General features: G+C 35.1%; 1 protein-coding gene across 1 annotated transcript; it reads left to right on the forward strand.

Moving 5' to 3' along the window:
• On the forward strand, positions 1-1,748 carry LOC135120720 (uridine-cytidine kinase 2-like). The gene is made up of 9 exons (XM_064045060.1): positions 1-74; positions 173-219; positions 275-364; positions 440-535; positions 590-657; positions 1,128-1,270; positions 1,319-1,465; positions 1,528-1,612; positions 1,673-1,748. Exons 1-9 carry the CDS (start codon positions 32-34, stop codon positions 1,746-1,748), a joined length of 795 nt encoding a protein of 264 aa, XP_063901130.1. The 5' UTR covers positions 1-31.
• Positions 1,749-12,554: the final 10,806 nt, after the last annotated feature.

A 12,554-nucleotide genomic window follows, 5' to 3' on the forward strand; every position in this document is an offset into this window, starting at 1 on the left:
GTTGTAGGCATAAAGTACCTTTTTATTAATAATGGGTGGAAACCGAAGTAGACGAGTGGACATGAGTTCTACGGGTTTCTTTATAACACTTTACTAGTTACTTGTTTTGCATTGTACAGTCTCTTTGTGAAAAAATTTTACTGACGTTATTTTATTGCCTTTTAACTAAAAGATTCACCTTTTCTTATCGGCGTCAGTGGAGGAACTGCCTCCGGAAAGGTTTACAAGTCAATCCAAAATTCTGTGGTTTGAGTATGAAATATGTATTTTTTAGACCACTGTTTGCCGCAAAATTATTGAAGGGCTTGAAAAGAATGATCTGGGTCTTCAATCTGGCGAGGACTTGGCAGTAATAATACACCAAGTACGTTTCAAAAAATTTGATTTTACAATTTTCTTTTTACGCAATTATTCTTTTATATAAAATGAAACCCTAAAGGTCAGCTTTTATAGGCCTATTGACATTGAAAAGGTTGACGTTAATTATTACAACTTTGATAATCCAACTGCATTTGATTTCAAACTCATTGTGCAGGTGCTAATTTTTTTTTTTTTTTAGCAAGTTTTTATATTTTTTATTCTGTAACAGGTTTTATCTGATTTACGCTCCGGTAAAGAGGTTGACGTACCGATTTATGATCAAAAGACTTACACTAGGTCTTAATTTTTTGCTTCAGAAAAGTGCTTTATTTTTCTATTTTTCTTTTTCTTTAAGCAATTATTTATAGAAAAATTTATAGCTAAAATTATTATTTCTAAATCTTACTAAGGACTTACCACTATTTGGTTTATACACCCCTTTTTTATTCTTTTTAACTTAAAAATATTCTGCTAAACTTATTCTTTTATTTTTATGTACAAACATTTTATTTTAAGTTATTACTCAACCTATTTTAATCTTGTTCTTCTCCCTCTCCTCTTTTTAGTGCAGCTTCCATTGAATAATTTTTATAAAATTTCCTAAGCATCCTTGATTTATTGTTCCAATCTTATAGTGAATTAGTAAAACTTCAATAGTATCATTAAAATTCTGAATTTTGTTATAATTTTCCCGCTCGTGCTATTTTTAGAATCTCAACGTTTTTAGGAGTGCAGTTAAGAAATTCATGATTTATACTATTAAGCAGATCTTCCGAGACCTGCCGGGTGTGTCCAAAAAAGATTATTCTTTTTGAAGGGATTCTTTGCTTCGACTGTAAAGAACTTCGCGATTTGTTTCATTTGAAGATCTTTGTCGACTGCGACAACGACACGCGGTTAGCCAAACGAGGTTGAGCCACATGGTTTTTACAAGTTTTTTTTTAATATTTTTTTTAAGTTTTGAGGGACTTAAAGAAACGCAATCGTGATTTAGACAGTATTTTAAAGCAGTACATCGACTTTGTGAAACCTGCTTATGATGATTTCATTCAACCTTCTAAAAAATATGCAGACATTATAATTCCTAGAGGGGCGGATAATTTAGGTGCACTGATAATACTAATTATTATATTATAATACTATTACTACTATTAATAATAATAATAGTCGCCATTGACTTTATTATTCAGTACATTAAAGAACATTGCAAGCAACCAGTCGCCAACTCTTTGGACACCAAAAGACTACTTCGGTAGTCTTTTATTATCAATTGATTATTGTTATTATTCTTATTAATGTAAAATATTAATAGAGAGCATTACTCTTTTACAGCAGCCATTGAGGGAACACTTCCTTCTGTTCACACTGGCATAATTCGTCCTCATTAATCTCAAATTCTTACATTTCACTTAATAAAAAACCTTTTTTTTGACATTTATTATTTTCCGTCACCTTATTGCGATGGGTAAACTTTTTACCTAATTTGCGTTATCCCTAGCTCTGTACCTTTAGAAAATCATATGTTACATCTAATCAATAAGGCTTACTTTTTGGAACCAAAAATAAATGTATCTCAGGTTTCAGGAACATGGAGGGAGGTGGGGGATGGATCTATGGCGGTTTCAAACTGTGAACGGTTTACGATCATTGCATACGGGGTCATAATTTGACTAAAAAAGCATTGATTTTTAACAAATAAAATTTTGTAAAACCGGCTCAGTTATGGCCTTCTTTATAGCTACAGGCGATTGAATTTGTTATATTGAATTTTTTAATACCAAAGGATGGGGTTTAAAGTAAATTACTAGATTTACTAACCTCCCTTTGTCAAAACTAGTTTATCTTCTGTTTACTCATTTTATGTCTAAAATTTTTTATTTTTCCAAAGTAAAGTAAAGTTCCATAGTTGTGGCATGCGATAAGAGGGTAAAGGAAAAAATCAACTAGGTTACCAAAGTAAGTAGTTGGAGAGTCGAGTCAAATAGAAAGTAGTAACCGCAAAAAGCGCAAAGAAAAAGGTTTTTTATTGTGTATATAACTTTTGATATCTTAGTTGATATTTCTTCAGAATTTTATCTCAGTGTGGTCCATAGAATCATTATCTGCAACCTTTTTTTTTCAAGAGCTCCCCTGACGATTTCCTATGATATGGTAACGCTACCCGCAAATAAGCTTATTTCGTGAGTTTCTGTAGTCTTGCAACGAATAATATTGAATAAATTTATTTTAAAGGGGTTCAATTTTATCGGTAACTTTTTTATATGTAGCTCTTTACCTAGCTAAATAACGAGACCTAAATAAATAAGGTAAATATCAGAGATCTTTAAAATATTTAATTTTTACACAGAAACTGAGGCTTAGAAATAAATAACCCAACTTTAAGTAGTTATCAACAATAACATATAAATAATTTTTTACCCTATTTAATATCAAGGGTTATTTTTTTTATAACAAAATATAAAATAGGAGCCTTTACCAATTAGCTGAGCCAAATACGTTCACTAATTAGCAACTTTCCGGTGTTAAGGCCGTAGGAGTTAAATTGGAAGCTCAATAACCAGGGTATTGTTCATTTTTTTTCAACCTATAAACCTCCCGACAAAAGATTAGAAGGGAGGGATATCGGTACAACATTCTCTGGCACGACCTCAGTAATTGTTGGCGGAGATCTCAGTTGGAAACATTCACTCTGGAATAGTACCGGCACGAACCCACATGGGGTCTTTCTTGAAAGACCTGCAGAAGAAATAGGAATCCTTGTGAATAGGTCTAGAGATCCAACTCATTATGCCACAAATTACACAGTCAATGTTCTCGATATTACCCTGATGAACATTTGTGCTTTAATTTCTATAACAGCGTTGTGGGAATTTTCTTTTGACCACCATTTTGTTCTAACTACACTTGAGGATACTCTCTACAATTTACTTGAAATGGAGAAGAAAATAACGAAGTGGTCTAGTTTTAAAGGGTATTTGGAAGACGACCTTTCCTTTTTTATGGATCCTTCGTCTATCTATGGCCTCAATGATGCAATAACGTACTTAGAGTCCGTAGTTCTTGAGTCACACAATCGAGCAACAGATCACAAAACCCTACTTGTTTCACCTCTTATACTTCCGGAGAAGTTGAAACGCACAATTCCCAAAAGGAGGCATTTGAAAGGAAGATACGCGCTTACTACATCCCGCACGACAAACGCTTTTTAAACAAGCGAATTATAGGGTTAAAAGAGAACTTAATTTTTTCAATAAAACAAGCTAAAAAATTTAAAAGCCTCCGACCACTTTTTATGGAAATTAGCAAAAGGGTTGAAGAACAAAAATAAACCCTCCTTAAACTCATACCTAACCCACCACGAAGGTCACGCCGTTATTCCCCTTTGGACAAGGCTAATCTGTTTCCAAAATCCCTAATCTCTCATTCTGATTCCTCTTCTCAAAATCTTACAGCTTAACTATTCCGTTTTACCCACTATTCCCTACACTAATGAAGAATGGACACGTTGATTCGCTAGCGCTTACCACACTGGAAGAAATTACTGAAGTAATAAGAACACTTTCCACCATAAAAGCGAGAGGTTCAGATAGTATAACTAATCTATTGCTTAAACATCTATTAACTGCACTCACTTTTATTGTAAAATTGGCGGATACGATGCTTCTTCTACAAACGTTTCCAGAACGCTGGAAACTTTCCCATGTGGTCATGATCCCAAAGATGACCACCTCCGGTCTCTCGGTCAAAGATTACCACCTAGGAAAAATTGCAGAAGCACTTATTTTAAATAGGTTGCAGAATTTTGTGGAGAGAGTGACTGTGATTCCTTATTTACCATTTGGCTTTCGAAAGGGTCATTCCACCACTTAACAGATTTTAAGGCTTTCCAGACACGTTACCAAAACGTTAAATTATAAAAGCTACAATTTTTGTATTCTTAGATGTCGAAGGAGCCTTTAATAACGTATGGCACGAAGAATTAATTTCGAAAATGACAAATTATATTATTCCTTCGTACTTGATTTAATTAATAGTCCTTATTAAAAGATGGAATATTTAAAGCCAAGATAAAAACCCTAGCCTCCGACTCGTACTCTGTTTCTGCAGGTGACTCCACAGGGCCCCGTTTTATCCCCTCTGCTTTTTTCTGTCTTCACTTCTATTTTCCCAACGGTCAGTGCTGTTTCCCTTGCGCAGCATCCTGACGATACTGCAATCTATACAATTTGTTCCAAATCAGTCCAGTTGGGTATAAAAAGTATGCAATCATACTTAGAACTCCTTGAAAGCTGGTTCGCATCTAATAACCTTAAACTAACCCCACAAAATGCAGGGCTTTACTGATCTCGCGAAGAAGGAAACCTCGCCCAGTGTGCAACTTACGATTATTATGATCTCTGGTGCTCGCAGGCTAAGTATCCTGGAGTAGTTATTGGTTACAAGTTCAAGGGGGACACTCACGTAGACTACTTAACTAACAAATTTAGAACTATTAGTAATGTTTTATACCCTCTTTAGCTGCTTCTATCTAAATGCGTAAGAACTATACCCACGCATGCGCCTTCCGCTGGATCCACTCTTCCATGAGACACTTAAATAGACTACAAACCCTACAAAATAATTTTCTTTCATTGTGTACCGACTCCCCGTGGTTTATAAGGAACTGGCATCTCTAACGGGGGTGTAAGATTGAATTTATCACAGAACTGATCAAAAACAACGCAAAAAATGCTTACAGGCCAGCACTCACAACAAATTGCTATTTACGGTAATACCTACGATCTTCGGTGGTATACCAAATATAGGAGACCTAAGCACCTGTTGGTACTAACCAATTCAACTGACAAATTGAATACTTATATTACTACTCTATCTACTAATACCAATAATATTAACAATAGAATAATAATAATAATCTTAGTAATTGTGACAGTATAAGTAAAATCAATGATAATTTTAATAAGAATTAATCCTATAAAACAAAAATACAGCTAGTGTGTGCTTTAAATAGATGACTGTAGAAGGTCAACTTCCCCTACATCTGGAGTGTACTATCCGACCCTTTACTACAAAGGGAATAAAGATTAAGCAGTAAAAAGGACGTACATTCTTAACTGTAGTACGCCAACTTCATAAATGAATAAGTGGATAGCACACCCTCGTGGAGAGTTTATTTTTTAATGCTCTTTGCTTCCTGCGGGACAGCTTAATTACTGGGTTATGGGTTATATATATATGTCTAGTGAATTTATTTGTACATCTTTTCCTACCCTGGATATACATATATTTACACTTTTATAGCCTCTACCTGCGGTAGTGCCGCTCCAGATTTAACAACGAAGCTTCTATATCCCTTAACATATTTTAAAATCCCTATTCAAAAAATTTTTTTATTTTTTAATCTTGTGAGTTATGGAGGATGTATGGGACAAAAGTGAACAAATTGAGCATAAGAGTGCAGCTATTAAAAAAAAAAAAGAAGATTTCAGGGGGGGGGGAAATAATATTAAAACGCTCAGCGAATATAACCAATTTTAACTCCTCAGAATTTCGAAGAGAAGTATAGGAGATTATGACTGAGGCAAACTGATAGTACAGAAATATAAGTATGGAAAAGGTGAACGGAGAACAGGAGGAGCGTAAGCTATAACTTCTTGAAAATTTTGTAAACATGTTTGTACAGCGAAAAAAAGAGTGGAGGCAGGCTTTAAAATTGCAAGTGCGAAGGTATCCCTCTGAGACTAAACGACCACCTAAAGGGATTTACAAGGTTCAAAAAGGGTTTTATCCAACAAGAAGCATTTTAATACTTGGAATAATTGGAAAGTTTGAGTGTCGTGTTAAATTAGATTCTGGTTCGGATAGAAGTTATATTAATGCTGAGTGGGCTAAGAGGAGAGGTTTCTACATATATTATAGTAAAGGGAAGTATACCGTTTTTGGTGGCAAAGTATACGAAAGCATTGGTCGTAGAGTGTTTGTTGACCCTTAATAGGGCAGAAAAATTGAAAGTAAATGTTAACCATACATATATGATACTTGGAAAAGAACAAGGATTTAGCTACTTCCTAGTTCTTAAGATACGAAAAGGATGACGATGTAAATATCCTTATATTTGACAAGAAGAAGAACTAATTATCTCGGCAGAAAATGTAGTGCTTGGAAAGGGCGATAAAAAGTCTCCTTTGAAGTTATAGAGAAAAGTTTAACACGATTCATTTTTGTGATGAGGTAAGGAAATCTATGGTTAAAAGTTGGCACTTAGAGTATATAAACTATGCTGGGAGCAACACGAAAGAAGGATTATAATTTTGGAGCCCATAAAAGTTACTCATAAAGTTGGAGCACTCCTCGTATGTATGGTGCAAGTATGCTATAAAGACAGACTGAAGAGAAAAGTTATTAGAGAAATTCGAACAACTTCTCTAAATTGCGCAACTCGAACCTTCTTCAGACTATGAATGGGATCATGGTTTGGTTGTAGTGGAAAAACCTGTTTTGAAGACGGTAACTAAGGTTGAGATTGAGAAGGAGCCCGAAAAGTTCATGCGGTTGTGTGACGCTTTACAAGGCTTAAATAAGCAATGAGTCTTAAAAAGGTATGGCGTTCCTAAAGAAATTTTTATAAATTTGAAGGCGAGAGGGGATAAAATTTTTACTTCTCTTGACATTGCAAAAGGTTTTTATCAACGAATTTTACACAAAGATTCTCGAAATATTCTCTTTTACAATTACAAAAGGAAGGAGGGTCCAATGAACCATAATACCATTTGGATACGTAAATGCACCCTTTGAGTACCAAAAAAAGTTATGGACAAAGTAATTTTTAGGATGAGGAAAATTTGTGCTTTTGTAAACTATTGTTAAATTAACAGCGGAGATGAAGAGTGATAGTATGAGTGACGGCGTCAACGTTACAGGCGAATTGAGTGAAGAGCAATGTATATTTGGTTTAGACTCTATGGAAGAGGGCAGTAATATATCATATAAGAGAATTAAGAAGCATTAATCTATGTCAAGTATTGAAAGGAAAGTTTAATGTATTTTTGGAGGTGAGAGTCACAGCACTCTCGGCACATTCGAGTAACTGGTAGTTACTAACCAAACTTGATAAAATGTATGTTTCAATGTGTAAAGCACCGGCTTTCTAGGGGTTACGATGTCTTATTAGGAGGAGCGTTTACGAAAAGTTTAATTGTAGATTGGTGAATATTGAGGTTTGAGCATCGTCCGTGCCAAGTGAGCAAGTAAATAGTATAGACTTTAAGGAAAAGAAGCCAAGGAAAATCATGTGGACAAAGTTAAGCAATATAATGGTTGCGAAGTCGAGAAGGTAATAGAAATAGAGTTCAAATAGTTAAGGGATGAGCTTAACTTAGAAACCTTTTACAACGTTGAAAGGAGAACGACTTGTGCTTCAGTAAGTGATTTAGGAATCCAGTTAAGGAGTTTAAAGGAAAAGGCGTAACAATACGAATGATCAGAACGTTAACAGAGCGAATTTTTAGACTTAACTGGAATTCAGATAAGATGCCAGTTATGAAACCTGCTCCTCTTAAAGTTGGAGTAAAGGATGTTTTTGTCCTATATGGCATAGTTAATGTTGTCAAGGATAAGTTAAAGGGAAGGGTGGTTCAAAGGGGGTGTGAAAAGCTACTAAAATTTGGTTTACTAGAACTATCGGACGAGGTGGAGGGTGGCTACTAAACCCGAAAATGAAAAATGCATTCGGAAAGAATTTACAAGTTAAAATAGAAGCAAATATGCGAATGTTCGACGATTTAAGAGGTTAAAACCAACAGTGTATGGTTAAGCATTATACAGCTCCCGAACGAAAAACTTAACAATATGAAAGCAGGGATTTTTACTTTAGATAATGTTAAAAGTTTTTATCAGCGAGAGATGGATAAAAGAGTAAAAAATACTTGGCTTTTTCACTTGCCGGACGTGCTCAGAGTGCAGTGGACTGTATTTTTGGTTATGCAAATGCTTTATTTGAATACCCAAAGGGAATGAACATTGGAACAGCTGGCTTTCGAGACACATATGCGTACGTGGATGGCTGCCTAGTTTGTAGCGAAACTAAATTGGGCTATTATAAGACACTATGCCCTTCGATTCCCAGATACCAAAAATTTAACGTAAAACGAAGACTTGAAAAAAGTAATTTTGTAAAGACCTCTATAAAATTGTTGGGGAGAGAGTTTAGTAAAAAAGGCTAGCGTATGTGTGCGGAAAGGCTACGAGCTTTCAAAAGTATGAATTACCCGGAAAACTTAAAGAACTGTGCGGTTTGTTGCAAATGCTGATTTAATGGAGCATGTACATACCGAACCACGCTATCCATTAGAGCCTTTAAGCAAGCTTCCTTAAAAAAATGTTAAATTTATCTGGGGGGATGAACAGAAGTATGCTTGAGAGAATGCCCTGAAGATTTTGAAGGCGAGAGTATACGCCAAACAGGTAGAGCCCAAAGAAGAAATAGCGACATTGGTATGGGTGGCGCCTAATTCAACTATATGGCGGCCAGTCACACTATATTGCATTTGTAAGTTCTAAATTTAACCAGTGCTTAAAGAATTACAGTACTACTGATCGGGAAGCCTTAGCAGTGGTTTGGTTCACTACAAAACTTATGGGCCTGATAAAATGGGTGGAATTAAGTTTATTGTGGAATTAGATCACAGAAGTTTGATACGGCTTTTAAAAAAGATATCGACTTTGTAAGAGGGAAAAGGTTGAATAGGTGGAAACAAGTGATGAATTCGTTTACGTGGACATTACGAAATTTACCGCGATTTAAAATTCCAATATCTGATTTGCTCTCAAGGCTCATTAAAGAGGATAGTCATATTCACAAGGCCCATCAGTCAATAGCTCTAGTGGCGGTAATAACATAATAATAAAATTGGTAGAAATATTATGCATGCTACGCATAAAAAGTTGTTTCATACTGGAAAAAAGGGACTTTACCAAATATTTTAAGGTCATAAGAAAGGGAGGGCTTAAATAGACGAGGGGGTGGACAGCGTTCGCAACAAATTTGCTAATAAGTGGCAATATAAAGCGGAGCCGATGCATGTAATAAGCAGACCTAAATTACCCTTTTAAAGTTTTTCCCTGGATATAATGAAGCTACCCAAAACCAAAAGGCCTGTTATAGTGTTTTGGTGTTAGTAGATGGAATTACACGGTATGTGTGGACAAAGAAACTCCCTGAAGGTCTCTGCTTCAGAGGTAATAGATTCATTACAAATGTATGTAAGGATGCAGAAACCATTTGAGCTTATAACTGATAACTATTCTGTTTTTATCAGCTCTGAAATGAAAAGTTCTGTGGCTAAGAATAATATTAAACATCACATAGTCATCGTTAATAGACATAAAACTAATAATGCTATTGCTGAAAGAGCTGTCCTAACAGTAAAACAGGGCTTGGCGAAAGGCTGTTGTGATAAGTTGAGTGAGATACAATCTTAAATGGTTATATATACTGTTATAACAGGTTACCAAATGTTTTTAGTGTGTCTCCAACACTGTTGCTTTTTAAAACTCGGATTAATTACTCTGAGTGGGTAAAAGATGAATTTCTTACTAATAAGAATATTTTGGAAGAAATAGATTCCACAAAAACATATGACATGGATTTTGCAAAGTGGGGGAGTGATATGAAATGATGTGAAAAAAGACAAGAATTATATAGAGTATATATGAAAAATAATTATGACAAGGATCTTAAAAGGGAAGAGAATCTTGATATAGGAGATGTTGTTTACTTTGAAACAACAACAAAGCCTTGGGTCCAAGCTGGTTTGGATTAGCTGAGCTAGTTAAAGTTTTCACGGACGGAATAGTATGAAAATGCAATTTAATGGCGAGCATCTTAAACGCCAGAGAGATCAATTAAAAAAAGCTTCTGGTAACGGACATGATACCGCCAAATTAGGAAAACTAGTCAATAAAATGTTTGTTAGGGAATTATTTAATAAAACTAACATTAATTCTATGGAGACGTAAAAAATGCTTCAAACTTTTACTGGTAAGTATGATCATCTATTGTTGGCCAGAGTGTCCGCCACCATGGACGGACGGAGATGGTTTTTAGGTTAGGATCCCTTGAAAACACCAGATAATAATCAATTAGATTTTCAAATTTACCTTAAAAGACACTAGTAAAACATCTAAGCCGCAGCTTGTAACTTAATAAACAACACTGGATTTCGTGACAGCGTACTATTTAAGCTAGGAGTTCGATGCTGTTCAACAATATCTGAGATATAGTAGAAAGAGGGCTGTCATATGTAATTGCGGGTTGACCGTCTGAGAGCACAATAAATATTTAAGGATGTCTTGAACGTCGCGCTCTTTCCTTTTGTCAATGTTGAAGTTACCAAGTCTATAAGATCAACACTTAGTACAAACTTTATAAATCTGAAAACACTGCAGTTTCCTAATCATTTTCTGGTTGGTTCAAAGTATCTAAATTGTATGTATTATGCAAAGTGTATAATACCTAACTTACAAGAGAGATCTTATGGTTTGGATCTTCTAATTGATAAAATAAATTGTAAAGCTTCTTTCAGCTCTTGTTTAGCCTTAACTTAAAGCTGTTTACATAAACGCTCTGTTTGATATTTTAAATCGATGGTATACAAAGCTTTTGTATTATTAGATGCGTGTCTTTTGGTAATTATGGGGTAAACAGTACACAAATAAGGAAGTAAATGCATTAATTATGTGCTATACAGCTCGAGCTTCCTCTCTTTAATCGTCCTTATGGTTTTTGGTGCGGTTGCTTAAATTGGGCATTCTTTGGGTATTTGACCGGGAGCCGCCAACGATACTCTGAGGGAGGTGAGCTTTATACTTTTAACGTTTTAGAAAGCTGCAGGAAAACTTTCTTTCTATTGATTAGGGTATTTAAACCTTTATTACTGACTGGTATTTAAATCTTTAAGCCCTTTAAAATTAATTTTAAACAAATATATATATATATATATAATGTACAGATGTGACTGAAACAAAAAAAGCACTAAAAAAAGTAACACGACTGCCGGTTTATTTTTCGTAAAACTTCATTATATACTAACCACTAAGCAATGAAATAATCAATAATAATCATAAAATTACCTAGAAATGGTAATTTGCTTTAAAACTTATGGACTGGGATCTTTTCCTCAACACCTCCTCCGATCCCTCCCTAATTTTAACGCTTATCAGAGTTTGTCTATGAGCCTTTTAAAAGCTTTTTCTGTGAGCACCTTCGTAAACAAGTCAGCTAGCATGTCGTTGCTGCAACAAAATTCTAGACTAATGTGACGTTCAGCTAAAACTTCTTTTACGTAGTGGTACTTTAGATTGACATGTCTTGAGAGCTTACCGCCAGCACATCCCGATGCAATATTGATTGCGGATTTATTATCAATATTTATAGTTAAACAATTTTGCGTGAAACCTAGCTCTTGAGTTAGATCTTGGAGCCATCTGACGTATCGTATGCAAGCAGCCAACGCGATTTATTTGGCTTCGGTCAAGGATAAGGCTGCGATCTTATGCCTCTTTGATTCCCACAATAGGGGGCAGTTATTTATTACTATAATTATACCTGTTCCTCTTTTCATATCATGTTTGGAGGCAAATCCCGCGTCAGTATAAATTTCTATTTTCAAGTTAGACTACCTTTCTGCCTTGGAGTCTATAGGTTTTCGTCCCGCTAAGGTATCTTAGTACTGTTTAGCGGCTGTCCAATTCTCTAAGCTATGGGATTTTAGATGCTGAGCTAATTTGTTTACCGCTAAGGTAATGTCAGGTCGCGTGCCAATGGACAAATATTATAGAATCCAATGATTTTGTTAAACGGGCATTCATAAGTTATATTTTCAGTTTTTGACAATTGGGTATTTCGAGCTCCTTGCTTGCTCTAAATCGTATTCTCGTAGCAAATTCTTCAAAATTTCTTCTTGCCCAAAAGTTATATAATTGTGGTCCTCGGATACTTCAAAGCCGATAAATTTGTCGCTTGTTGCTCCTTATAATCAAAACCTATTGAGGCGATCAAGGTTCTTACTTTACCTGCGTCGTCGATGAGTATTCTCATATCATCTACGTATAACGGGATTATACACCGAAAGTTCCTCTCTATTGAGTAAAACACGAAGGGCCCTATAAGAGGTTGTTTAAAACCTAGTTCTATA

This window comes from Zophobas morio, unplaced genomic scaffold (genome assembly GCF_036711695.1).
Source record: "Zophobas morio isolate AGI-343-1 ecotype UQ-CSIRO unplaced genomic scaffold, CSIRO_AGI_Zmor_V1 ptg000413l, whole genome shotgun sequence".
Lineage (NCBI taxonomy): Eukaryota > Metazoa > Arthropoda > Insecta > Coleoptera > Tenebrionidae > Zophobas > Zophobas morio.